Here is a 24,095-nt window from a genome sequence, read left to right as displayed (position 1 = left end):
CCACACACCTGGTCACCCACACGCACACACCTGGTCACCCACACACCTGGTCACCCACACACCTGGTCACCCACACGCACACACCTGGTCACCCACACACCTGGTCACCCACACGCACACACCTGGTCACCCACACGCACACACCTGGTCACCCACACGCACACACCTGGTCACCCACACGCACATATCTGGTCACCCACACGCACATACCTGGTCACCCACACGCACACACCTGGTCACCCACACGCACACACCTGGTCACCCACACGCACACACCTGGTCACCCACAAGCACACACACTATTTCTTCTTGCTACCACCTGCTGCTGGCAGGAATCGGTTCCTCTGTGAGCAGCGGTTTCTCCCTCTCAGGTCTCTAGCTGTGAAAGGGTTTAATGAAACACTTCAGAGAGTCTCACCTCTGACCCTGCTAGCTTCCAGCTGACTCTGCTGTTGGAGGAAACAGATGAGTAAAGGAGAGGAGGCGAGATGGATGACATTACTTTTGTTTCTTACGTAAAACTGACGAAGAAGAGAGAGGGAGAGAAATAAGAGAGAGAGAGACAGAGATACAGTATTAGAGCACAGTCTTGGGTGAGAGGCTAGGAGTTGCTCACTGAGATTTAGATGGAGGGCATGTTGGGGATCAGAGAGAAGCACTGTTGTGAAGTGCAGATTCTCTCTGTCTTACATTGACATTGTCATTTAGCAGACGCTCTTATCCAGAGCGACTTACAGTAAGTACAGGAACATTCCCCCGAGGCAAGTAGGGTGAAGTGCCTTTCCCAAGGACACAACGTCATTTGATACGGTCAGGAATTGAACCGGCAACCTTCTGATTAATAGCCCGATTCCCTAACCGCTCAGCCATCTGACTCCTGTCTACTGTACAAACCACGCACAACATCCACTCAAGCACAAACAACATGCTGCAGACACTATCCCACATGCAGCCACATTTCATCCTGTGAAAGTAAATACAAACAAACAGATGTGAGAGAGGATTTGTTTGTACACTCAAATAAACATTGAAATGCCTCTGGAATTTTGTCTTCAAGGCTGAAAACAAAACTACGTAAACTACTCGTTTTGCTCCAGACTTTGATAAATGGTCTTATATTAAGTTGGAGGACTGTGAGAGGATGCTACCAGCCCAACAGTTTAGCAGAGTCATTAGCATCAGTGTGAGAATTAGAGCACTCATGAATCACTTTTTAAACTATTTATTGTATTATTTTAGAACCAGCTAATCTGTTCGTATGGTAATTGATATAACAACACCGACTCACAAACGATAAAAGTTTTCATCCAAATCAAAATGCATGCTTTGGAATCATTCTGCTTGGATGAAACAGACATGGTGTCTGGGAGAGCGACACACACTACTGGAGAGGACTGGAGAGAGCGTGCTTGCTGGAGGCTGTGGTTCTACTGGCCAGCCAACTCGCTGTCCTCTGGACCAGAGGGTGTCGGGTCCTGGTTCCTGTCCTCTGGACCAGAGGGTGTCGGGTCCTGGTTCCTGTCCTCTGGACCAGAGGGTGTCGGGTCCTGGTTCCTGTCCTCTGGACCAGAGGGTGTCGGGTCCTGGTTCCTGTCCTCCTCTGTCTTCCTTCCAGCCCCCTCCCCCTTCCGCAGACGCTGTTTGTACGGGGGGTGGTCCTGAAAACAGAGGAACCCACACCCAAGTGACGTCCAGGTGATTATTTGACGTTTAGGGATTTTGAAATGTTTTACTTCTTAGTCTTTAGTCATTTAAAGATCTGTGTGTGTGGATTGGTGGAATGAGGTGGTAAAATCAGTTGCAGGTTTTCATGTTAGAGCAGAAAATGACTCGTTACCCATTTACTCATGATGCCCTCGCTGGCAATCTTCACCTCAACAGGGTTGCTAAGGACCTCCTTCATGAACCTGGTCACAGGACAAGAGGAGGCGTGATAAATGATACTCAAGAGAGTACTCACAAAGTATCAACACCTGGGGTCCAAAACTCACCGCTTAGCCTCCTGGGTGTGGAGGGTCCTTTCCTTCTGAATGTCAGCTAGTTCACGTTTGGTCTTCTTGAAGTTCCTGAAGAACAGGCGAGGGCGGAGCTAGGTCAGGCTGTCGACACAAGACAGCGGCCATGGTGGTGATAGAAGGGATTCTGCTGTACTTACTACATGCACTATTTGTATGTCGTTTGGGATGGAAACATCTGCTGAATGAATAAACTCCCTATCAGTGGCTCACTGGGTAGACCGCCTACTATATGGGCTGAGGCCTTACCACAGGGACCCTGGTTCGATTCTTGCCTGGGTAATTTCCTGCATGTCACCCCCTTTCTCTCCCTGATATTCCTGTCTATCTCTACCCGTCCCTATACAATAAAGCAGTATAATGTCCAAACATCTATCTTAAAAACAAAAGGGAACATTCAAAGTAAGGCCTTACATCTTGTACTCCTGGTGGAGTCTGTGGCTCCTGTCCTCCACCTCCTTCACCACCTCCAGGTAGGTGGGACGAGACGGAGTAACGGCCGTCAAGGAGAAGCACAGGAGGAAAAAAACAGTCTATCTAACCCCAACACATTGGCTGACATCTTTCTCACTCTCCCTACCCTCAACCCCCCCCCCCCCCCCCCAGCAATCCCATACAACCAGGTTCTGCTTACCACCTTACTTTGCACACCAAACAAGTTCTTGGGCCAGGATCATTAAGTGGCCCATTTACCTCAGCACAGTCCCACGCAAGTCTCCTTTCATGAAGTTAATGGACTTGGTGTGGCTGAACTACATTCATGTTATTATTATCCCACCCTGCTGTTCCTAATCCCACATACTGTAGCCTGAGAGGCCCACTGCAACACCAGCCTTCCTATTTTATTAGCATGTTATTCATCAACATGTTTTTATAAGCATGTTGTTCACAGACTGAACATGTCAGCATAGCAACCACAACACCACTGAAGGTAGAGAGGCTTGTGAGGAGATAGGGAAAGAGAGGTAGAGAGAGACACAGAGAGAACGTAATAGAGAGGGAGAAAGAGAGAGAGAGAGACTGGGGCAGAGTGGAGAAGTAAGGGAGAGGGAGAGGTGTGGTGGGAGGGGAGACACTCATCTGGAATTGTTTTGTGGTTTTGGAAGAAGCCGTGATGATCGCTAGGAGGAAGTCTCTGAGAAAAGAGAGGCTCTTAGGAGATAAGGTCAGCAGGAGATAACCCTCCCTCTGCTTCCATGCTGCTGGGAGCAGCACACAGCGCAGGAAGACTACAACTACCAGCAGAACTGGCTGCTCTTTATACTGAGGTTAGCCTGTCATGTCCAGGACCATTCAATCCAAACCTGGTCATATTCTAGGCTGCCCATAAAGCCTCCTCGCCCACAGAAGCAGTCATTAACCTCACGGAAGGTTGGAAACAGAGTATCTCTTATATCAGACACGGTCTTGAGTTTGGTCGTTCAGTCTGAGGGTTGTCGGGGTGTGTAAGGATATGGCAGGGAGGAGATCTCGGTGCGTTGGATCCTGCGTGTGTCGTAGGCCGGGGGCACTGGGATGCGGTGGAGATGGAGGTAGCGCAGCATCAGAGGACTTGGACCACACAGCTTAAAAGGAACATGCTGGAACTCTGGACCTGGGCCTACAAAGTTGGACTGGGAAAACACAGAACACCTCAGACTTAAAACATGCTTGAAAACCATCCAGCAAACACACACGTGCAGGGTTCCCCTGAGGGAGAGAGGCTGGATCTCAGTGTTACTCATAGAAAGGTTTCTAACAAGGTCTTCAGAACTGAGCCTTTTGAGGATGAAGACTCCAGAGAAGAGCTGGTCTACCTCTTTCTTCTTGACGTCGGCTTCCTCCACGATGCTTCCCCTGGCGGAGGAGGGGAGGGGTGTGGCCATTCTGCCTCCCCTGGCGGAGGAGGGGAGGGGTGTGGCCACGTTCAGTTTCCTGATGTTCGACACAACCTCGTCAAACACCTCCTGCAGATCTGCAAACAGCCAGATCACTCTTACTGACTACACCACCGTCCCTCTGGCTACATCACATTCAGGCTTCGAGAGATTGTCCTGTAGTGCTTGAGTACTGTATGTGGAGAGAATAAGTATTGTATCTGTGACAGCGCGACTGTGCCCGAAGCAATCCGAGTGACTCCACTGCAAAGAGAGTCTGCCAAGGTGAAACAAACACACTTCTTCACTTCTTTTTCTTTTACGATCAGCTTCATACACACACTCCCACAATTGAATACACCCACACTTTAAGACCAGTACACACTCTTAAGACACACACACAAAACTACAGAGACAGGTGCGGAAGCAGTAACACTAGCTTTTTATAGGGTTTTTGCTATTTGTTCAGTTAACTTCCAAGCATAACCACAGTGGGCTAAAAGTGAGGACTTTAAACCCTACACCATCGTCCTGACCTGGACCTGTGTTCTAGCTATTTTCGACTCTCTCTCTCTCCCTGTCTTAAAGCCACAAAGCAGCGTGTGTTTGTACAAGCAAGGCGCTGCTTTCTTTCCTGATCCATGCTCAGATATGATACTGTGGAGCGAGCAGCTAAGACTGAGATCCCTAACAGCTGTTCCTGCATTAGACGGGATCAGTAGATTCCCTGGACACCATGCCTGTTCACATTCTCTAACAAGGCCTATTACACCGGCTCTAATGCAGGCTGAAACGCGCACACATGATCATGTCAATTTACAAGCATGTTGGTACATTCTGAGGCAAAGTCGTGTATAATTCTATTCCAACTTGATGGCTGGATATCGTCACTTTAACAAAACCATTATCGATATTATGTCCATTACCAAGCCTATATTCCCTGCTGGAGTGTGTAATCTGCCCTGTGGAAACTCAACATTTATCATAATAATGTTAATGACTCATACATACAATTAGTAAGGAAAAGTCAGATGAAGCATACTGAGTAGGAAGGAATCCGTAAAGCGACAACGCTAACAGGATGGAGGGAAGGGGAGGACAGAGGACGGGTCCAGGGAGGGGCCATGAGCTGTGTCCATGTCACACCTCGGAGCAGTCTGCCTCGGAGCAGTGACCTGAGCTGAGAACGTGTCACCTTTTACTGCAGTGACACTCTCCCCGTCAGAGCCCAGGAAGAGGCGCTTCAAAGACAGCCGGTGACACGAGTGGTCAGGGAGGTGCTTTCGCCCCAGAGTTTGTGTGTCTGCGTGTGTGTGAGTGTCAGAGTGTGTGTGTGAGTGTGTACTGCTGCCAGTGTGTTGGTGTGTGTTTGCGAGTGTGTGCTGTCGAGGGTGTGTGTGTGTGTGTGTCACAGCCATAAGGAGAGAACAGAGTCTGCTCTCCCAGAAAGAGCTTCTTCATTCTTCATGACTGGACCTCTCATGGTGAGCAGCTTCATCTTCTCTTCTCACACAACATGACAATATCACAGAACCGCTTTTTACACAATACCAGATATCTCATGTGAAGAATTTAAAGCAAGGTACTGAATTTTACACCTGTACCAAACAATTGTTCAAATTGTATAAGATTACAGCAAAACATTTCAGATTAGATTTAGATTGACTTCTACTATATATGTGTGACTGAGATTTGTATTTATTATCCTTTTTCCGTATCCTGTAAACGCTGTTATTTGGATCAAGTAGGGTCTTTACACAGGATGGCTGTGAGACAAGGAACCGTGACTGGTGAATAGTTTATGATCAGATTCAGGACTGTGTTTGAGTAGCTGTTTCTCCATCTCATCATTAACCTCAGGAGGGAGTGTGTGTGTGTGTGTATGAGAGAGAGAAAGGGTCTGTATGGTAGACTATATATCTACTGATTAAGAGGTTGGTTGATCTGGTAACTGTAGAAGTTCTGCAACATTTCAAATAAGCTCTGTTGTCTCTGAAAACTCAAATGGTCCCTGTGCAGGTTAAACGTGTTGAAGTCAGTATCATGCTTTGTTTTCTTGGTTAAAAACAAACTGTGACCTAGTGTAGTCCTTAGGGGGCTGTTCTGATAGTGCGCATGTGTGCTTGTATGCGTATGGGCATGTGTATGTTGGCCAGACATTGTGTGTGTGTGTGTGTGTGTGTATACAAGCCATGTTGTGGTTATTTATAACTTGGGCTAATGTTGGCAGGCTCCATCCCTAGAGCTCCCCAATTATGATGGAATTTAGAAAGCAAAAGCTAAACCCAAACAGTCTAAACCCAGCGCTAGGAATAACCTGACCTTAAACATAATCCATTCTGCCAGCATAAACTCACTCTTATCACTGCAAGACAGAGTGAGCCAGCAGAATATAACACACACAGACACAGACCTACACACACACACCCACACACACACACACACACACGCTCCTCCTTCCAGGAATGCTTTTAGAGCTTGCTGAACAGACTGTGTGAGAAGGCAGATGTCACTGGACTAATAGTGGAAACTATCATAAATTCAAGATCTAACATTGTGTGCCAACAGAGCTAGTGGTTCCCGCAAACAGCCCCCGAGGTAAATCAGAGGGTGATAATCCTGCCAGGGGGGATTAGAAAGCACAAACATCTATATCTAATAGCCGCTTTAGACTCCAAGTCAGAGACAATGGGGACTGGCTGAAGTGCTCCACGCAAGAGCGGTTTGATCTATATGATTAGACGGGGAAGAAAAGTTCTGAGAAATGTGTCTTCTAAACCAGAGGATGCTGCGTGTGATTTATATTTCTTCTTCATCTCCAGACACACCCCTGACAAGACCCTATAAAAGCATGCCCCTCCGTTCTACTGTATGCAAATAGAAGACCAGAGCTACGCACTTCTGAAAGCAACACACCCTCAGTTTGACAAGTCCACTAACAAAAACAGCTTAATGTCTTATCACTCTCTATAAACACTGTGTACACTCTTTGCCAGATTTGTAAAAAAAGCAAACATTGCACAAAATATGCGTTTTAAATTGAGGTGAAAGTAAACTATCTATTGAAGAAAAGACTAAAGTAGAATGCCAATAGATAGACAAGAGACAGTATATAGTTAGGTGACTCAGATACAAATAAATGCGTAGTGCATGTTTTTTGGAGGGAAGTGCTAAGTCTGTGTGACAAGAACAGACAGGGTCTGGAGCTGGAGAGGGGGCTGGTTTGAGTTCACTGTGAGCTCCCAGGTTTGCGTGTCACATCGCAATCATCTGAACTCTCTCAGGTTCTATTGGCTGTGGCAGCTCCAACAATCGGATTCAATAGAAAGGAGAGGTGAGCCTTTAAAGATTGAGCCCTGGATTTTCATCAGTTAATAATGCTGGGAAGAGAGGAAGAGAGGGATGAAGAGAGACGACAGTAAGAGAGAGACAGAAAGACAGACAGACAGAGAGAGACAGGCAGAGAGAGACAGGCAGAGACAGAGTGCAGGATAGAGTCAGACAGACAGAGATGGAGAGCCAGAGAGCAAGGTAGCAGATGTGAAGAGGGAGGGGAGACAGTCCCCGAACGACTAAAGAGGCTTCCTCACGCACGTCAAACCTGCCGACGGCTCCACTACTTCCTGTGCTACTGTAAACGCCAGACGGCTCTGGCTCTTTGATCCTCTGCAGCAGGCAGCCTTTCAGCCCTTAAAGACAACTACCTGTACACAGACCAACAACACAGCCATGTCCACCCAATAGCAGCCCTGCGTGGGAAAATGATCACTGAAATGCTCAGAGAGTTAGATTAAAACGCAGTGTTAATGTGTAATAGCTGGCTACAGTAGAGGCCACAGCAGATTTATACATCCTGAGGACCTAGAGGTGCAAAGTTGAATCAATGTCGATTTTGTTGAGATGTAATGTTCATTTGGGGAACTGTGAATTTCCTAAAACATTACTGCTGATAGCACACAAACAATGCTGGCACGACTCTGGCGTAAACCATGACATGAACCATTCCGGTTATTATCAGTTAATGTTATGGTTTCGTGTTTTCTATAGTGTGGCTCATAAACGGTTGCTTTACTGGAGCATGGAGGTTTCCCCCTGCCAGGCAGAGCAAGCGAGCCAGTCTGTCCCCCCCCCCCTCCTCACCCCCCTTCTGTTTTTCAAAAGAAATTAACTGTGCCACGATCGTGTGCGAGCAAAGACCTGCCCCTTAACCTCTGATCTGGCTCGCTAGTTTAAAAAAAAATCACTTTGCTCAAACGCTCTTCATTTGAGGGATGTAGAGTCTGGCTGTCAGACATGGGAGGAGATGTATAGCTCGGTGTTTTCGGTGAGTTCCCAGCGTTTCTTCGGGTGCTGGGTGTGTGTTGTGTGTGTTGCGGGGGTTGTGTGTGTTGTGTGGGTTGTGTGTGTTGTGTGTGTTGTGTGTGTTGTGTGTGTTGTGTGGGTTGTGTGTGTTGTGTGGGTTGTGTGTGTTGTGTGTGTTGTGTGTGTGTTGCGGGGGTGATGTGGTGCGTGGCCCCCTCTCCGGGTCTGTGAACTGTGTCTGAGGTGATGGAGAGGGCAAATGAACTGGCCCCAGTGACACCTCATTGGCCAGGGCTTTACGACCACCGGTTTAGTAGATGAGAGGGAGTCCTGCTGCAGACCCGCTCGCTCAGTTACAGGCTTCTCCTTCCCAGGGGGAGAGCGTCATTAGGAGACCATATAAACTTTTGAAGTGGCGAGTCTAACAGAGGGCCAGGTATGCCGGGTGATAAATTAGTAGCTTAAATACAAACACTAAAAGTGAAAGAGTTCTCGACCCCTGGCAGAGATCACTACCTACGCGCTGTCATGTCTTCTGTTTTGCTCTCCTTCAATGGTTACCTGCCAGCCGTAACTTACTGGCTCCCCCCATCATTCTCAATCAGCGTGTGAATTGAGGCAATTCTTTGATGTTTGGTTTTCTGTGTTTGAACTTCTGACAATCATTCCCAAAGTAACAACACCCAATGAGTTAGAATTCAGAATAAAAGGGTGGAATTCTTTGAAGATGTGTTTAGTGTAAAGTGTAAAGAAACTTCACTTGAAGTTTTACCAAAACAGAGTTTGAGCACGCACACCATAAATATTTCGATCAAGAAAATGCAGTTGTTGTAAGGGCAGTGCGCATGCAGATGTTACACTGGTATTCTGGGTGCATACCATCCAAGCAGCTATTTCTCAAGTTTATGGCTCCCTCTTATGTCCAGGGAGTGCCTGACAGAGAGAGAGAGAGAGAGAGAGAGAGAGAGAGAGAGAGAGAGAGAGAGAGAGAGAGAGAGAGAGAGGCAGAGGGTGTTTCTTCCCATGCATCTCACCCAGGGACAGCTGACTGGCTGGGACCTAATTGCTCTGAAGTGAGGTCAGCAAGAGGCATTTATCTAGGCACAGCGCACAACAACAGGGGAAGATGCAGAGGGCCAGCCTGCTGGAGTCAGTGAGACGTCCATGGGAAGAGATCAACACAGAGAGCTTGTGCCTAGCTAACCAGAATCATTGGGATCACTGCAGTCTTACACTGCAGACCACTAGGGAAACGAAATACCGCTACTTACATCTCTGGTCACTCACAGCTAAAGTAAGTTGTTCGATTCTGATACAAATGTTCTACTTTGGCATACAGCATTTAAGTGTCTTTTTTTTAGTTATGGGGCTTGTTAGAAACGGTGTGGACGTCTGGGTTAGAAGAGGCTTGTTGTAAGATAGCTGTTGATTCAGGCAAAGCTCCACAGACATGAAGAGTTGACAGTTGGGAGATACCAACCCTAGGATATTTAACACTGTCTAGAGAGGAAAGCGTTATGGCTGGTTCTTGGCAGAGTTTAGTGAGGGGCTAAAAGAAGGCTCTTTTCAAGTAAAAGTAAAATTAAACAGATGTTTCCTCATTACTATGGTTCAACATTTCAACCTTGCAGCTGAATACATTTTCCCTCAGGAAATTGATTAGACTAAGTCACACATTAGTCCACATAAACTGTTTCCTCATTCACTAAATTAGATTTCTCAAAAGTTTGTGTATTATTCTTTTTTTTACAAAAGATGCAAAATGTCACCTTTCTTAACATTACATAACCTTTGCATCTCCAGGCCCTGAAACAGACAAGATGATGTCCGCCGTTGGACTATGGTCCTCTACGCCAGACAAAAACACAGAGTGAGGATTACAGAGAGCTCCACAGACCAGTCAGCAGCCACCCTCCAGCCTCTGCCAGGCTCCAGCCACTCCAGCCCGCTCCACCATCCCACCAGGGGGCCCTGCTGCTGGGAGAGGGACGCGCAGGGTCAGGGGTGAGGGCTCCGAGGTCAGGGGTCAGGGGCCAGGGGTCACGGGGTGCCGAGCAACAGCGCACGGATCTCTATTTCACATTTCAGTATGTTGTTCATGAAGTCCCACTGCAGTGCATTATAATGCGCAAATGGATGCTCACATGGAACCTGCCAAATGTGCTCTCGGGACTGTACGTGCAAATGATCTTCCTGGTGGGCAGCGTGTGTGTGGCCTGCAGTGACCGCACTCCGGAGCAACTGGCTGCCATCATGAACTGCTCCAAGCACGAGCGTCACACCAGGAACTACGACTACATGGAGGGTGGAGACGTGCGCATCCGTCAGCTGTTCAGCCGCACGCAGTGGTTCCTCACCATCGACGAGTACGGCAACATCAATGGGACACAAGACTCCACCAATTGTTACAGTAAGACTGCTTTTGTCTTTTCCTTATAATTTGAAAAAATACGAAATTAGACTTGTTTCTTATGAATGCAGTGTACAATAAGGCTGGTGTCTTGCTGGTTTATTTACCCGGGTGAGTCACCAGATCACTCAAGTCTCTGTCTGGACTCTATAGACTGACATGGACAGTGTTAGCTCGAGATGAATTTCAGTTTCATGGTTTAAAATAATAAAATAAATAAAGCTCGGAAACTTTGAAAACAGTTTTCTGGATTAGAAAAGGTTCCCCGAGCTGAAAAGAAAAATGCGATTCCGGGCTCAATTGGCTTAGCCTATGTTTAGTTACACAGAGAGAAAGAGAGTTGGCAGACTTCTAGCTTGACTGCTCTTATTGATGAGCTCTGTGCGTAGAGGGACAGTAATGAGTCTTGGGGACGTCAGAGAGGGTCAAACGTGAGTCCCCCCCCCCCCCTGGGCCCTGCCTGCTGTTACTGTCCAGCATTCCCCTCAGCGTAATCACAAGCGTTAATGGGTCATGAGTCTCCACTGACCAAGCCAACGTGACGGAGGTAAAGTAAAGCAGGTGCGGGCCTTGGCGGGAATCGAGTAAACCGAGGGGGCCGGTCGGCGCCGGGACCAGTGTTCTGCCGCGTTCGCTGGCTGACTAAGCCCAGCCTGTGTGACTCACAGTGAGCTGGCTGACTAAGCCCAGCCTGTGTGACTCACAGTGAGCTGACTGACTAAGCCCAGCCTGTGTGACTCACAGTGAGCTGGCTGACTAAGCCCAGCCTGTGTGACTCACAGTGAGCTGGCTGACTAAGCCCAGCCTGTGTGACTCACAGTGAGCTGGCTGACTAAGCCCAGCCTGTGTGACTCACAGTGAGCTGGCTGACTAAGCCCAGCCTGTGTGACTCACAGTGAGCTGGCTGACTAAGCCCAGCCTGTGTGACTCACAGTGAGCTGGCTGACTAAGCCCAGCCTGTGTGACTCACAGTGAGCTGGCTGACTAAGCCCAGCCTGTGTGACTCACAGTGAGCTGGCTGACTAAGCCCAGCCTGTGTGACTCACAGTGAGCTGGCTGACTAAGCCCAGCCTGTGTGACTCACAGTGAGCTGGCTGACTAAGCCCAGCCTGTGTGACTCACGGGGGGACAGTGTCAGGGTGAGATAAAATACACTGAATGAGTCTGACGTCTGGACGTCATTACCCCGATTATGACTTTTCGACAAGAAATTAAGCAAACGTTAGAAAAGGAGAATACATAGAGTGGCATTCTTCAACAGCGCCGCCTAGCCACCATTACAGATCGGTCAGAAGAAGACAAGTGTTTGTCGGTGAGGGCCTTCGAGGTAGCTATCATTTCCTTTCTGATCGTGCGCCTGGGGCTGGAATGCTGGCGTGACAGAGGATGCCTCAGTCTGGATGGAAAAGATGCTTGCGTAACATTTGGCGATGAAAAGATGAAAAATGGATCCACCCAGATGTGGCTGGCAGTAGCACGTAGAAAGCACACGGCAGGACAGAGGCTCTCCCCTGAAGACACCAGTGAGGTGCATGAATAACATCGATACATCTCCGATTCCTATTTCTCTACTAGACTGGCCTTGAAAAGCCCACAGCACGTAGTCTGAGGCAGAAAAAAGGCAAACTGGAAGCAGCACGACTGTCTGCTCTCTGAGAACAAAAATATATTGTCCTATTTCAAGAGAGACGCTTGTCTGAGCACAGACAGCAGTCTTAGGTTTTTCCCTGCAGCGTGCACTCTGGACTGGAAGTGAGTCAACTCTCAACACTTTCTCAAAACTAAACGGTGACTCAGGCATTAGTGAAAGAACTTTATAAGGAATGACTCATGCTGAAATGTATCTAAGTGCACTTGTACCTGGTGTCTAAATAATGTAGACGAAGCCTCTCTCTCTCTCTCTCTCTCTCTCTCTCTCTCTCTCTCTCTCTCGCTCTCTCTCTCTCTCCAAGGATGGACACTCTGCCTCTTGGTGCGTTGACACAACCTGACAACCAAACAAACACACGTCCTATAAAGGCAAATGGCACCACTAATCCCCCAACCACACAGCCAGTTGTAATCTGTGCTGGGAATCACTAACACATGCAGGCCTGAAATAGACGAGTGGACACAAAGGAGAGAGCGTCACGGCTTGAGGTGTGTGTTACACGCAGCACAGGCCAAACTGAGGGAATATGATATTCACTTCTCACTCCGGTGGTCCCAGCTATGTTATGTCTATGACCGTGGCATAGAATAATCTGGGGTGAGTTTGTGTGTGTCTCCGTCTGGTTGACCTTACAGGACCTGACTCAAACCCTTGCTCCTGACATCATAAAACACATCAGATTAATCTTCGACAAGTCAGGCATTTAATGTAACACATGTGCTTTGGGTGTCGGCGGGTTGAACACCAGGAAAACAGGGAACTATGACCGTTGTCGTGTCCTTATTCATTCACAATTCACTGCAAAATGTGGATCAAATGAACCACAGAAGAAGGGGGGGGGGGGGGGGTAAGATGAATTTGTTCAGTTGGCTTAAACCTCAGATGAACCCAAGTCTGTTTCAATAACCTCTCTACTATAGGGTGATAAAAGTCAATTTTATGGACACTACTTATTCACAATGATAATGAATTGGGAAGTACGGTATGGTAGTTGTGTGCTGTCACAACAGTTTTTTATTTTAGACTGCACAAAAACAGAAAAAGTATCACTGTCTGTCGTCTCCTCTGTGTGTGTGTTTGACAAGTATCGGTGGTCCAGAGATCCATTCTTAACAAGGGGCAAATCAAAGCAAGGTGGATGCAGTCTCAACCCTGGGTGGATGGAATTAGGATCACCCACAAATTAGTTTACTAGCCAGGGGCAGGGCCCGATAGAGGAGGCAAATCTGTTCAAGCTGGGGGAAGCCTAGCAGGCTTCCTATGTGCTATAGCCCCGACATGTGAGGGCCACGTGTGTGCATATGAGTGAGCACCAGTCTTCCTATGTCCACTAAACAGTTGCAGTTGTTACAACGCTCGGCAGTAATAAAGCTTTTTTTTTTTTTTTGGAGCGCTGCGAGAGGACAGCCGTTCTGTCTGCCTTCCCTTAGACACATCAGTCAGGCTGCCGGAGCACGCAACATCACGTTCACAAGTACAACAGCCACATGAATAACAGCCTGCGTTATTTATTCATCTACTGCTCCCTCCTGGAAGCCATTCACTCAGGGCTGACCGTAACCTTGAAGATCACGCATGGAGCTTTAGGTTTTCACGCAAATCTAGCTTGTCATCAGTGTAGGCCTTGATTTATAGGAAACCAAAAATGGGGCCCGGAGATTTTCTCAAATTAGTCCTGGGAGCCAGGCATTTTACACTGGGGACTCAGGCATTTTACACTGGGGACTCAGGCATTTTACACTGGGGACTCAGGTTAACAAATCATATCAAGGCTCTGGGGGAATAACTTGCTCTTGTTCGGAAATAACAAGTGTAAATATTTACATAGAATTGTGTGGTATAAAATTATTATTGAGCGCTGTTGGAGCACTAACATGCAATGCTCTAATAGTAGGTCCACTTCAGCCCCTGACACTGTTGTCATTTGCTCAATCTAAAAAGCTAAGGCGTAAAGAGCTCAACATGAATCTAGATTCCAGCTTTGATGAGGTTGCTGCGTCTGCTTTGAGTTTGAATATCTGTCTGTCTGAAACTCTGTCTGTATCTGTCTGTCTGAAACTCTATGTCTGTATCTGTCTGTCTGAAACTCTGTCTGTATCTGTCTGTCTGAAACTCTGTCTGTATCTGTCTGTCTGAAACTCTATGTCTGTATCTGTCTGTCTGAAACTCTATGTCTGTATCTGTCTGTCTGAAACTCTGTCTGTATCTGTCTGTCTGAAACTCTATGTCTGTATCTGTCTGTCTGAAACTCTATGTCTGTATCTGTCTGTCTGAAACTCTGTCTGTATCTGTCTGTCTGAAACTCTGTCTGTATCTGTCTGTCTGAAACTATGTCTGTATCTGTCTGTCTGAAACTATGTCTGTATCTGTCTGTCTGAAACTATGTCTGTATCTGTCTGTCTGAAACTCTGTCTGTATCTGTCTGTCTGAAACTCTGTCTGTATCTGTCTGTCTGAAACTCTGTCTGTCTGAAACTCTATGTCTGTATCTGTCTGTCTGAAACTATGTCTGTATCTGTCTGTCTGAAACTCTGTCTGTATCTGTCTGTCTGAAACTATGTCTGTATCTGTCTGTCTGAAACTATGTCTGTATCTGTCTGTCTGAAACTATGTCTGTATCTGTCTGTCTGAAACTCTGTCTGTATCTGTCTGTCTGAAACTCTGTCTGTATCTGTCTGTCTGAAACTCTGTCTGTATCTGTCTGTCTGAAACTATGTCTGTATCTGTCTGTCTGAAACTCTGTCTGTATCTGTCTGTCTGAAACTCTGTCTGTCTGAAACTCTATGTCTGTATCTGTCTGTCTGAAACTATGTCTGTATCTGTCTGTCTGAAACTCTGTCTGTATCTGTCTGTCTGAAACTATGTCTGTATCTGTCTGTCTGAAACTATGTCTGTATCTGTCTGTCTGAAACTATGTCTGTATCTGTCTGTCTGAAACTCTGTCTGTATCTGTCTGTCTGAAACTCTGTCTGTATCTGTCTGTCTGAAACTATGTCTGTATCTGTCTGTCTGAAACTCTGTCTGTATCTGTCTGTCTGAAACTCTGTCTGTATCTGTCTGTCTGAAACTCTGTCTGTATCTGTCTGTCTGCGCCACGGAGCAAAAAACCAGGAGGCGCAACACTGCCAATAGACACATGCAGATACGAGCAGGCTCGCATGCACATGCACACACACAAACACACACACAGAGTATCAGAATTTACTAAACTCCTCCACTGTCATTTGTACTCAATTATTGTGTTATTATTAAAGACAGCTTTACGAGAAGCTAGTTTTGCTTTCAGACAAACACAACGCCTTGAAAAACACAACGTCCTTTGTGAGCTGGCAAAGCTACAGACAGACACGTTGAAACGGCAGACAGGCTTTGATGAACACAGCATCACTTAAAGAGTATAGTGTGCTGTGTGGAAGATGCACATGTTCGCCCTAAATCGTTTGCCATATATTTACAACTGTGTTTTATTAGCATATTAGCCTTTGGTTAGGAGTTTACAGTTTTTGTTTTTGTCAATATAATGAACACCATCTGACTCACTCAATGTTTAACGATCCAGTAAATTAGAAAATTAATTGTTTAACGTTTTGATAAGAAAGCAAAGTATACTGTAGGTCTTTACACCACTAAATAAAACATATTTTAAACAAATTCCTGCATTCATTATGATAAATATGATTCTAAAAGGCTTACTACAGGAAGTGACCAGACAAATAATACAGCCTTTGTACACAGAGTGCGCAAAATCATGTTAATTATGATTGTTGATTGTGTTCTTTTATGGTATAAAGAGAGAATTTACCTTGTTATAACCTGCCAGACATCAACTTTCAAAAAATCACTTTTCATGAAAATCCTACAAACTGTAGTTTTAACATAATGTCATAAAACAACCACAAAGGAGGGTTGAGTCGCAGGTCTAAAGTGTAGCGTGCAAAGCACATGCAAGGAGGTAGTTTCCTCAGTCCCGGGAGAGGAGGGCTAATCTGCCTCCCATATGTGCCATGGCATGAGCTGTGGTTTGTGTAATGGCCACCCAGACCAGTTAACAGGGCTAGGGAGAAGCCAGGGGGACCGCAGACTGATTAGCCACAGAAACCTCCATCCTGTTGGCTAATGAAGATGAATACTACTGAGATGCACAGGCTTACGCTGCACTGGTAGCTGGGACAGGCCTCCAGTGTTCTGTTTTATCCTGTGACACTAACCCCCTTAGTCTGGAGTTTACTGTTCTCTTCCCGCACCCAAACTTGTGATGTTTTGTTCTGTATTTAACTGTCATCTTTGTTATTGTCTCCCAGCTATCTTGGAAATCAGGACTGTGTCAGAGGGCGGTGTGCTTGCCATTAAAGGTGTGAAGAGTCAGTACTATATCTCTATGAACCGGACTGGACTGCTGCAAGGCAAGGTAATGTCTCTTTTAAGCAGACATTCATTTATTTTTGGTTTGTTTTTGTAGCCCAATCAAATAAAAAACATACTTGCATTCAGCCTTATTTTTGTTCCCCCTGCACAGAAAATCTACAATGAAAACTGCAACTTCAAGGAGGTTTTCTTAGAAAACTACTTCAATGCTTACGCCTCAGCGAAGTGGACAAAAAATGGCAAAGAGATGTTCATAACCCTGTCTCAGAAGGGAAGGCCACTGCGAGGGAAGAGGACCAGGAGGGAGCACATAGCATCTCACTTTATCCCCAGGATGTGCAAAGCGGAGGAGCAGAGAGTAGACTGACAGGAGAGCACGCACTGAGGAGGAAGAGGAGGAAGAGGCAGGTGGAATGCTGGGATTAAATGACATTGAGGTGAATGAGTGATGGATCCATTAACCATTTCATCATATTATATAAGCTGACAAAGAACACTAGGGAAAGTCAAAGAGAAAACTAGAAATTATTTACAAACGTCACCCTACTCCATGTTGTAAATAGAAATGGTTTCTTTGGAGGTTCTAAAATTGCAGTGACCGTGCGCAATTTACACCCACCATTCAAAGGATTTGTAAACCGTTAAAAGTAAACTGTAACCTTGTTTGTGAACAAAAACACAGTTAACATGCCACCTTTGAATGATGGAGTTATTGTTGTTGCGGCACACCATTTCTGCATGTTTAAATTGTTTGAAAAAAAAGTCGCGAGGTTGATTCATATTTTAGAATTAAATGATCTCCAGCTCAATGAACAAAGAAAAATAATCTATTATTTTACCATGCATAATACACATATAAAAATATTCAAATAATTTAAACAATTATTGTTAATATGGAGACAGCCCTGTAGTTATACTCCCACATTATAGATAAAGAAGGTTCAAAGCAGGAGTGAACTGAGAGTGAGTTGGCTTGACCAACGTAAAGGAAGCAAGCTGGCCTTGTCTTGTCACTGCGCAGATTCTTAAAGCACACACTACAGCAAAGCCACAAACAGCAGATAAGAGATTTGTACAACAAATATATTTGTGAAAGGCTGTGCTTAGTCCTTTGGGTTAAAGCTGCTCACTGACTCCATATCCATTTTAAGGTGTGATCTAACAATGCAAGAATATACCGCTGCTACTGCTGATGGGAAAATATCCGGATTAAAATACAGTGTGAAACCCAATTTTAATGTGTATGTTATGGATTGATTTTGTATTTTGTATAAGTCATGATTATATAAATTGTTATTGTCGAACTTCATTCTATCCTTTATGTGTTAATCAAGTATTTATATGAGGATACATTTTTTTCTACAATTTATTTTAAGACATTCCATTGTTCACCCAGTCATAATTAAGGCTCGCCAAATCATTTCAGCAAAACATACAAAGGGACTCATTTATTCAATTTAGTTGTATTCCTTTTCTGAAATAAATGAAAGTAATAGTCACATACTCATCTCATTCTCAGCAAAAAAATTTAAACCACTCTCAACTTTCATTCAATACGTCTACAATATCTCCATATTGGTATAATAGTTTGTGTTATAATTCATTGTTGTAAGTTATTTGTGTTATTTATATGAAAGCCAAGGACGAGATCTGTTTATTTGGAGTGTGCCTCATTTCCTAACAATGTGTTCTGATGTGCTTTCAGCAGTGGTTTAAAGTCAGTTGTTTCTCAGTGTTCCGTGTTCCCATTCTGCCACTAACCATGAGCCTCTTGAACAAGGCTAAGCACAGGGTATAGCTAAACTTAAAAGAACAATGTAACCATTCGCAGCCAACACATTTTAAGAATAACACAAATTCTTGAGGTATGCTCTGTGCTGCTGTCATACGGAAAATAAACTGAATTGGATGACTGAACTGTTCTGTCATTATCTGCAGACCGACACTGGCAGGTTTTCTAACCTCTTTCCTACAGAGGTGTTCAAACTAAATACAATGCATTATCAAGAACAAAGTTTAAATTAACAGATAATATAAAATGTTAATCCATATTAGCCTAAACACATAGAGTTAGGATTAGCAGTCCAGTCCCATTGTGATTCCATGAGTTAGTGCTATATTAGGTCAAGTTACATCATTTTCATATGATAATTTTGATTTACAAAGTAGTAAAGTGTATAGTTACTAATAATAAGACTATGAGTGTCTAGAGGATCAAATATCATGTGCTTTATTACAGATGACACCAGGCAGAAATGTAAATCTATCATGTTTCAATAATAATCCATTCTCCGTAAGAAATTTTCATACTAAAGACATCAGTACATCATACTATGACTGCTACTACATCATTGCTCCGGTATTGCCCGGTTCTTATTTAGTGATTAGTAATATTTTTTGAATTGGAAACAAGCTTGTATTTAGAGCCCTTTTCAGAACCCCTTGGAGAACCCTTACAGAACAATGATCTTCATCTGACCTCTACTAAGATTTGGAAGCAAAACCTTTAACTTAAAAAGATCTCAAAGATTTCTGTGTAACTGTTGATGTTCCTGAAAAAAGATTTGTGTAGAGAAACCCAAGAGATATTAAGCAGCCCATTTCCTGGCTGATATGACTAACTGACAAGATAATGAAATTCGGTGCCCTTATCTTTGAAAATGATTAAATACACATTTTGAAGTAAAGTTTGGGAAAACATTCATTTAGATAAGTGTTCTTGTACTATCCAAGATGTATTAAGACATATGCATAACAAGTTTCAATCTGATAAGTAAAGCCAAGATGATAATACAAGTCCTGGATCTATTCATCTGATGCAGGGAATGATAAAAATATGTCAACACCGCCAAATGTTGTAATAATTCCCTCATAAGTTTATAATTTATTGAGTGAAACTTGATTCCTGTCAGAGTGAAGCTCAGCAGACATACTGGATGGCTGACACACACACATACACAGAGAGAGAGAAAAAGAGAGAGCCAGATCGAGAGAGATCGAGAGGCAGAGAGATGAGAGCTTTACCTTCTGTTTGGGTTCACATCTGGCTAAGAGAACTCATGTCAGATAAAGACAGTCAAATTGAGAGACCAAACCCCTGACTAAGTTTGACCCAAACAAAGTCTAAGCAAGGTGAAGGCTTCTGCCAAGTCACGCAAAGTTAGTCTTAGCAGATAATTTGTAACATGCTCAAAATGTAAACACATTTTTGACTCAAGGCTTTGTATTCCCAAAGGACTGGAGGAAGGCTGAAGTCAACAGGAGCTTGTTAGCTTTGTATTGGACTTAGTCAAAGAATTCCTTGGAGTAGACTATTGCTTACAATGTCATTTGAATGAAAGAGGCGATACTGAGATATGAGTATTTTTCATTAAATGGTTATCGATACGATCTCTCAAGTCACAAGTCATCAAATCGAATAAAATCCCTCGCCTTTAAGTCTGGACTGCATTACTTTCTGGGGTCCAAAGCCGCAGAGCACAGGAAGTCGCCAGATAAAAATGCTGAGTCAGTCAACGCGTTAGTCCCTTGATCTGGCAGAACACTGAACAGGCCACTAAATATTGTATCGCGAATGCTGTGTTTAACACCACTTTGATTGAAAGAAGCGGTCGCGTAACCTCGATGGCACGGGAACTAGGGCAGCGCTGACTGGAGGCGGCTCACGTCGATGTAGCACAGCAAATCCTGCGCTTGTAAAAGTCAAGTGAGGAACGATTTACAGCAATCCAGTGCAATGGTTTAAGTGCAGCGGTGGTAGGCCCGAGTTTGTGCCCGCGGACATAGCACGAACACACAGGACCACATGTGTCCTTTAATACCAACAGCATGTGCAGAGTCTGATGGAGGTGGGGGAGTGAGGAAAAAGACAGAGAGTGATAGGCAGGGGTGAATGTGTAGCGAATTGGGGCAAGTGGAGAACGCAGTGAAATAGGGGGCTAGGGGCAGGTGAAAGCAGCATCAGGGGCCGGGGGAGAGGCAGATTTGCGGGGGGAGGCAAGGGGGGGCGTCAGTGGGAGAACCGGGGAGGCCCTGGGAGGCCCAGGCAACTGAACTTGATACATTTCAAGGCCGTGAACCTTCCTTTCCCCAGAGGAGGCCTGCAGTTGTGCAACCTGGGGAACTCTTGTGTTTGCAGCCTTAGCACGGAACCCCGAAAACACTAGAACATTCCAACAGCGAGACGGGAGACCCAGACCTCCAGCAGCTCACTACGATTTCACACTTTCTCTGATGACAAATCAAAACCACACTGGGAGATAATCAGTTACATATACATAAAAAAATCATGCAAAGCTTAACATAAGATTCTGGAGATGACCATCCCCCACACACACACATACACACACACACGCACACACACAGGAATGCGTCCACGGAATCAATGGATTTAGTGGGATGTGTACATACACTGTGGCATACAAACGCAGGCGCACAAACACATTCAGAGTAACAGGACTCACCCCATGTAGACTCGCCCTTGATCTCTCCAGTTCCTTGTGAACTTAGCCAGTCCAAGTTCCAGTTTTGCCATGACAACAGGTTGGGCTTCACACCTGAAACACACACAGATCTCTCAAGTAAATCGCACCGAGGAGACCTACTATGTAACTCACAATAACACACTGGTTAGTTACCTGATACCCATAAAGAGATACAGTCTGCCAGGTGTCTCTTGAAATCACTATTTAGTTGTTGCATTGACTCTGGAAAAGCTCCATAAAATGCTGTGTAAACTGCCTGGGCCAAGCAGTCTGCATACACCTGGCAGACGCACACACACACACACACACACACATGCAGACACAGACACATTTACTGTATTCATGATATTCTTTTCAGTTGGGATATTGAGATGCACTACATGCCTTTTACTTGTTGAAGCATAGCCGACCAACCATAAATAACTTATCCTTCAGGTCTCTCTGGACTGTTATGAAAAGAGAGACGAAAGCCTTCGCAATGCGGTCAAACAGTTTGTTCTCCTCCTCAGCACTGGGCTTAGAAAGAGTAACAGAACACCATTTTAGTATGGGAATAGGTGGTATTTATTTCAGACAGAATATGCCAGGAATTACTGGAGGGAAAATCTAATGACCGACTCCCTTCGAACTGCAGGATATTCTGCAGTGCAGGAATGCTGCAGACACGCACGCTGCAGAAAGCAGAGCAACACAGCTGACAAGGAGGAATGTTTCAGGAGGTCAGAATCACCTTAAACCGATGAAGAAAGAACCACCAGAAGGTGTCTCTGAGCACTGCCACAGAGAGGCCCGATAAAAAGAATGGCCTCCAGATCTTGAGGAAGCCTGGCTGTAGGGGGGACAGGCGTGGAGAGCGAGATTAATACACACATCATCAAAATATCAGACTTCATCCCTTCACAAGTTCAGACAAGTTCAGGCATCGACCAAATTGGAGGGTCCGTTTTCTAGGTTTCATTAATAACTCATCTTTGTACAACTTAAGAATCTTAGAGATTGGCACCCCACCATACATGTGGTGGATTCATCATGTGTGTCAAGAATTCAGGATCGCATGCACTGAAAAGGCCACATTCTGTCCACATGTTCTTCACATGCAAACCTCCATGCGATATTTTCTCTTTCGTAAAAAACGTGTGACAGCTCAGGTATCTCCCAAACTTCACATAACATAACAAGTCTGTTTCATATCACACTGACCACATCTGGCTCTGGGAATGACGACTGAATATTAGTGTATGCAGTGATAAATAAACCTTCAACTGATTTAGCCTGAACTTTCTTTTTTGTTGTTGTTGTTAAAGAGCCAACATTTGAGAAAGGTCATTTGTGAATCTTGGACTTTGTTAATAAAACAGGACTTTAATAGAAGTATGTTTCTCAGGTTAGGATGATTGGTTGCAGAGCCTGCCAGAGGAATTCCCATGTGATTGGAGGGAGTAAAACACTAACCATACTACGGCTGGTCTGCTTTCAAAGACTGCTGTCAGACACTGACAACAACCTTCAAACTCAGGCGGTTTTACTCATGAAAAAGTGGATAGAGTATAAACAGGGCATAGGTAGATAATTCACTAAAAGCAAGTTTTTGGAATATCTAATTTCCAGTTGTTTGCAACAATTTAACATTTTTCAAAAGTTGTGCAGTAATCTATTTCAGGTTCATTTGAGATAAAGCATGATACCATAAATTAGTCTCCATATATGCATTAACATTGAGGTTGTACAAATAAGACACCCACATTAAAGCCTTGGGCTTCTGAGACAAAGTCCAAATGTTGAAGGGCGTCAGGGTTGCCAGGGATACCAGTGCCTTCTACTTCATCAAACCCTGGATAGTCATAGTCCTGAAAAAAGAATTAAAATAAATCCTATCAATCTTAAATACATCAATGTATATATTCCTCCCCATACATAGGTATCTGTTTAGTTCCACATTTAACACATACAGTAAGTTAACAGTGGACGAAAAACAAGGGCAGGTACAAATAGAATGCTACTGTTGCTAAATAAATATATAAAATAACTCACCCTAATGTCCAGACTTCGTGACACTATCTTACTCTTCAAATAACAATCACAATGGTATTTTGAATTAATAGTTTTTAACCACTGACGATGGAAATCCTACATATGTAAGGACAACCCTACTGTTGGTGAATTCAAATCAGCGTCCTGTAGCCTACCTTTTCGTTCAGGGTTTTACGTGCTCTTTCAACATATTCATTATCTGAAATACATGGAGATAATAATAATAATATACTCTTTTATTAAAACATAATGAAGTAATGCTATAATTACTGAATGCAGTGTCAAACGATAAGTTGCTTACACTTGTTGCTGTTAACCAACAGTTTGGCCTCTTTCCTTTGTGCTTGTGACATTATGAACTCATGCTGTTTGATTTTTGACCAAAGCTCTTCAATGTCATTGGAAAATGAAGTATTAATATTATCTGGGAAAGGCACATTCTCTTTTAAAAATATATATATATCCTTTGATGAACTGTAACTAATGAAGCTTGATAATTCAATGTTTTCCTCAAAAGTCACAGGCCAGTCAACCTGTAAAAAGGTATTTGAATTGTTAGCAACCAATCGAAACAAAACTGTCCATTTGAGTCCTTTCTAGAGGAAGACTAGCTCTAACTGTTGGACATGCTCCATTTAGCGATTCGAATATTATGTCTCACCAATCTTTGATGTTGCATATATTTTTTAAGGCTGTTGATAAGTTCCTCGTCGTCTTCTACATCTTCATCCATTTTTTCAAACAAATAATAGACAACCCGCAACTTCCCTTTCTGTTTGTCAACACCTTACACGTGTTTGGTTGCTGAGCAACAGCCGGAAGAGCTGAACAAGGTGTTATATCCTCAGATGCACCCCCACCTGGAAAAGCACCCCCTCGCCGAAGCGGGCACACAAACCACTCGAATCAAAAAGTGAAAGATGTCGTCTTGATATCGCACCCAAAACCCTACGCGCAGGCTAACTGCATTTAAAACGCATGC

At 44.5% G+C, this 24,095-nt stretch overlaps 2 protein-coding genes across 4 annotated transcripts; one reads left to right on the top strand and one right to left on the bottom strand.

The window, feature by feature from the left end:
• Positions 1-1,427: 1,427 nt before the first annotated feature.
• On the bottom strand, positions 1,428-23,846 carry LOC136955740 (protein FAM227B-like). The gene is made up of 15 exons (XM_067249465.1): positions 23,775-23,846; positions 23,415-23,646; positions 23,269-23,312; positions 23,114-23,146; positions 22,825-22,929; positions 21,813-21,911; positions 21,497-21,598; positions 21,236-21,362; positions 21,062-21,154; positions 3,812-3,969; positions 3,471-3,628; positions 2,430-2,507; positions 1,992-2,066; positions 1,838-1,907; positions 1,428-1,658 (listed from the first exon to the last, which is right to left on the bottom strand). Exons 1-15 carry the CDS (start codon positions 23,844-23,846, stop codon positions 1,428-1,430), a joined length of 1,677 nt encoding a protein of 558 aa, XP_067105566.1.
• On the top strand, positions 5,150-18,502 carry fgf7 (fibroblast growth factor 7). 3 transcript variants are annotated; one of them, XM_067249175.1, is made up of 5 exons: positions 5,150-5,355; positions 5,620-5,661; positions 9,977-10,583; positions 16,535-16,641; positions 16,750-18,502. In XM_067249175.1, exons 3-5 carry the CDS (start codon positions 10,298-10,300, stop codon positions 16,963-16,965), a joined length of 609 nt encoding a protein of 202 aa, XP_067105276.1. In that variant the 5' UTR covers positions 5,150-5,355; positions 5,620-5,661; positions 9,977-10,297; the 3' UTR covers positions 16,966-18,502. The 3 variants fall into 3 exon arrangements, with proteins under 3 accessions (XP_067105276.1, XP_067105277.1, XP_067105275.1); XM_067249176.1 differs by lacking the exon at positions 5,620-5,661; XM_067249174.1 differs by lacking the exons at positions 5,150-5,355; positions 5,620-5,661 and adding an exon at positions 9,307-9,467.
• Positions 23,847-24,095: the final 249 nt, after the last annotated feature.

This window comes from Osmerus mordax, chromosome 13 (assembly GCF_038355195.1).
Source record: "Osmerus mordax isolate fOsmMor3 chromosome 13, fOsmMor3.pri, whole genome shotgun sequence".
NCBI classification, from domain to species: Eukaryota; Metazoa; Chordata; class Actinopteri; order Osmeriformes; family Osmeridae; genus Osmerus; species Osmerus mordax.
This window is presented reverse-complemented; position numbering and strand designations above follow the sequence as displayed.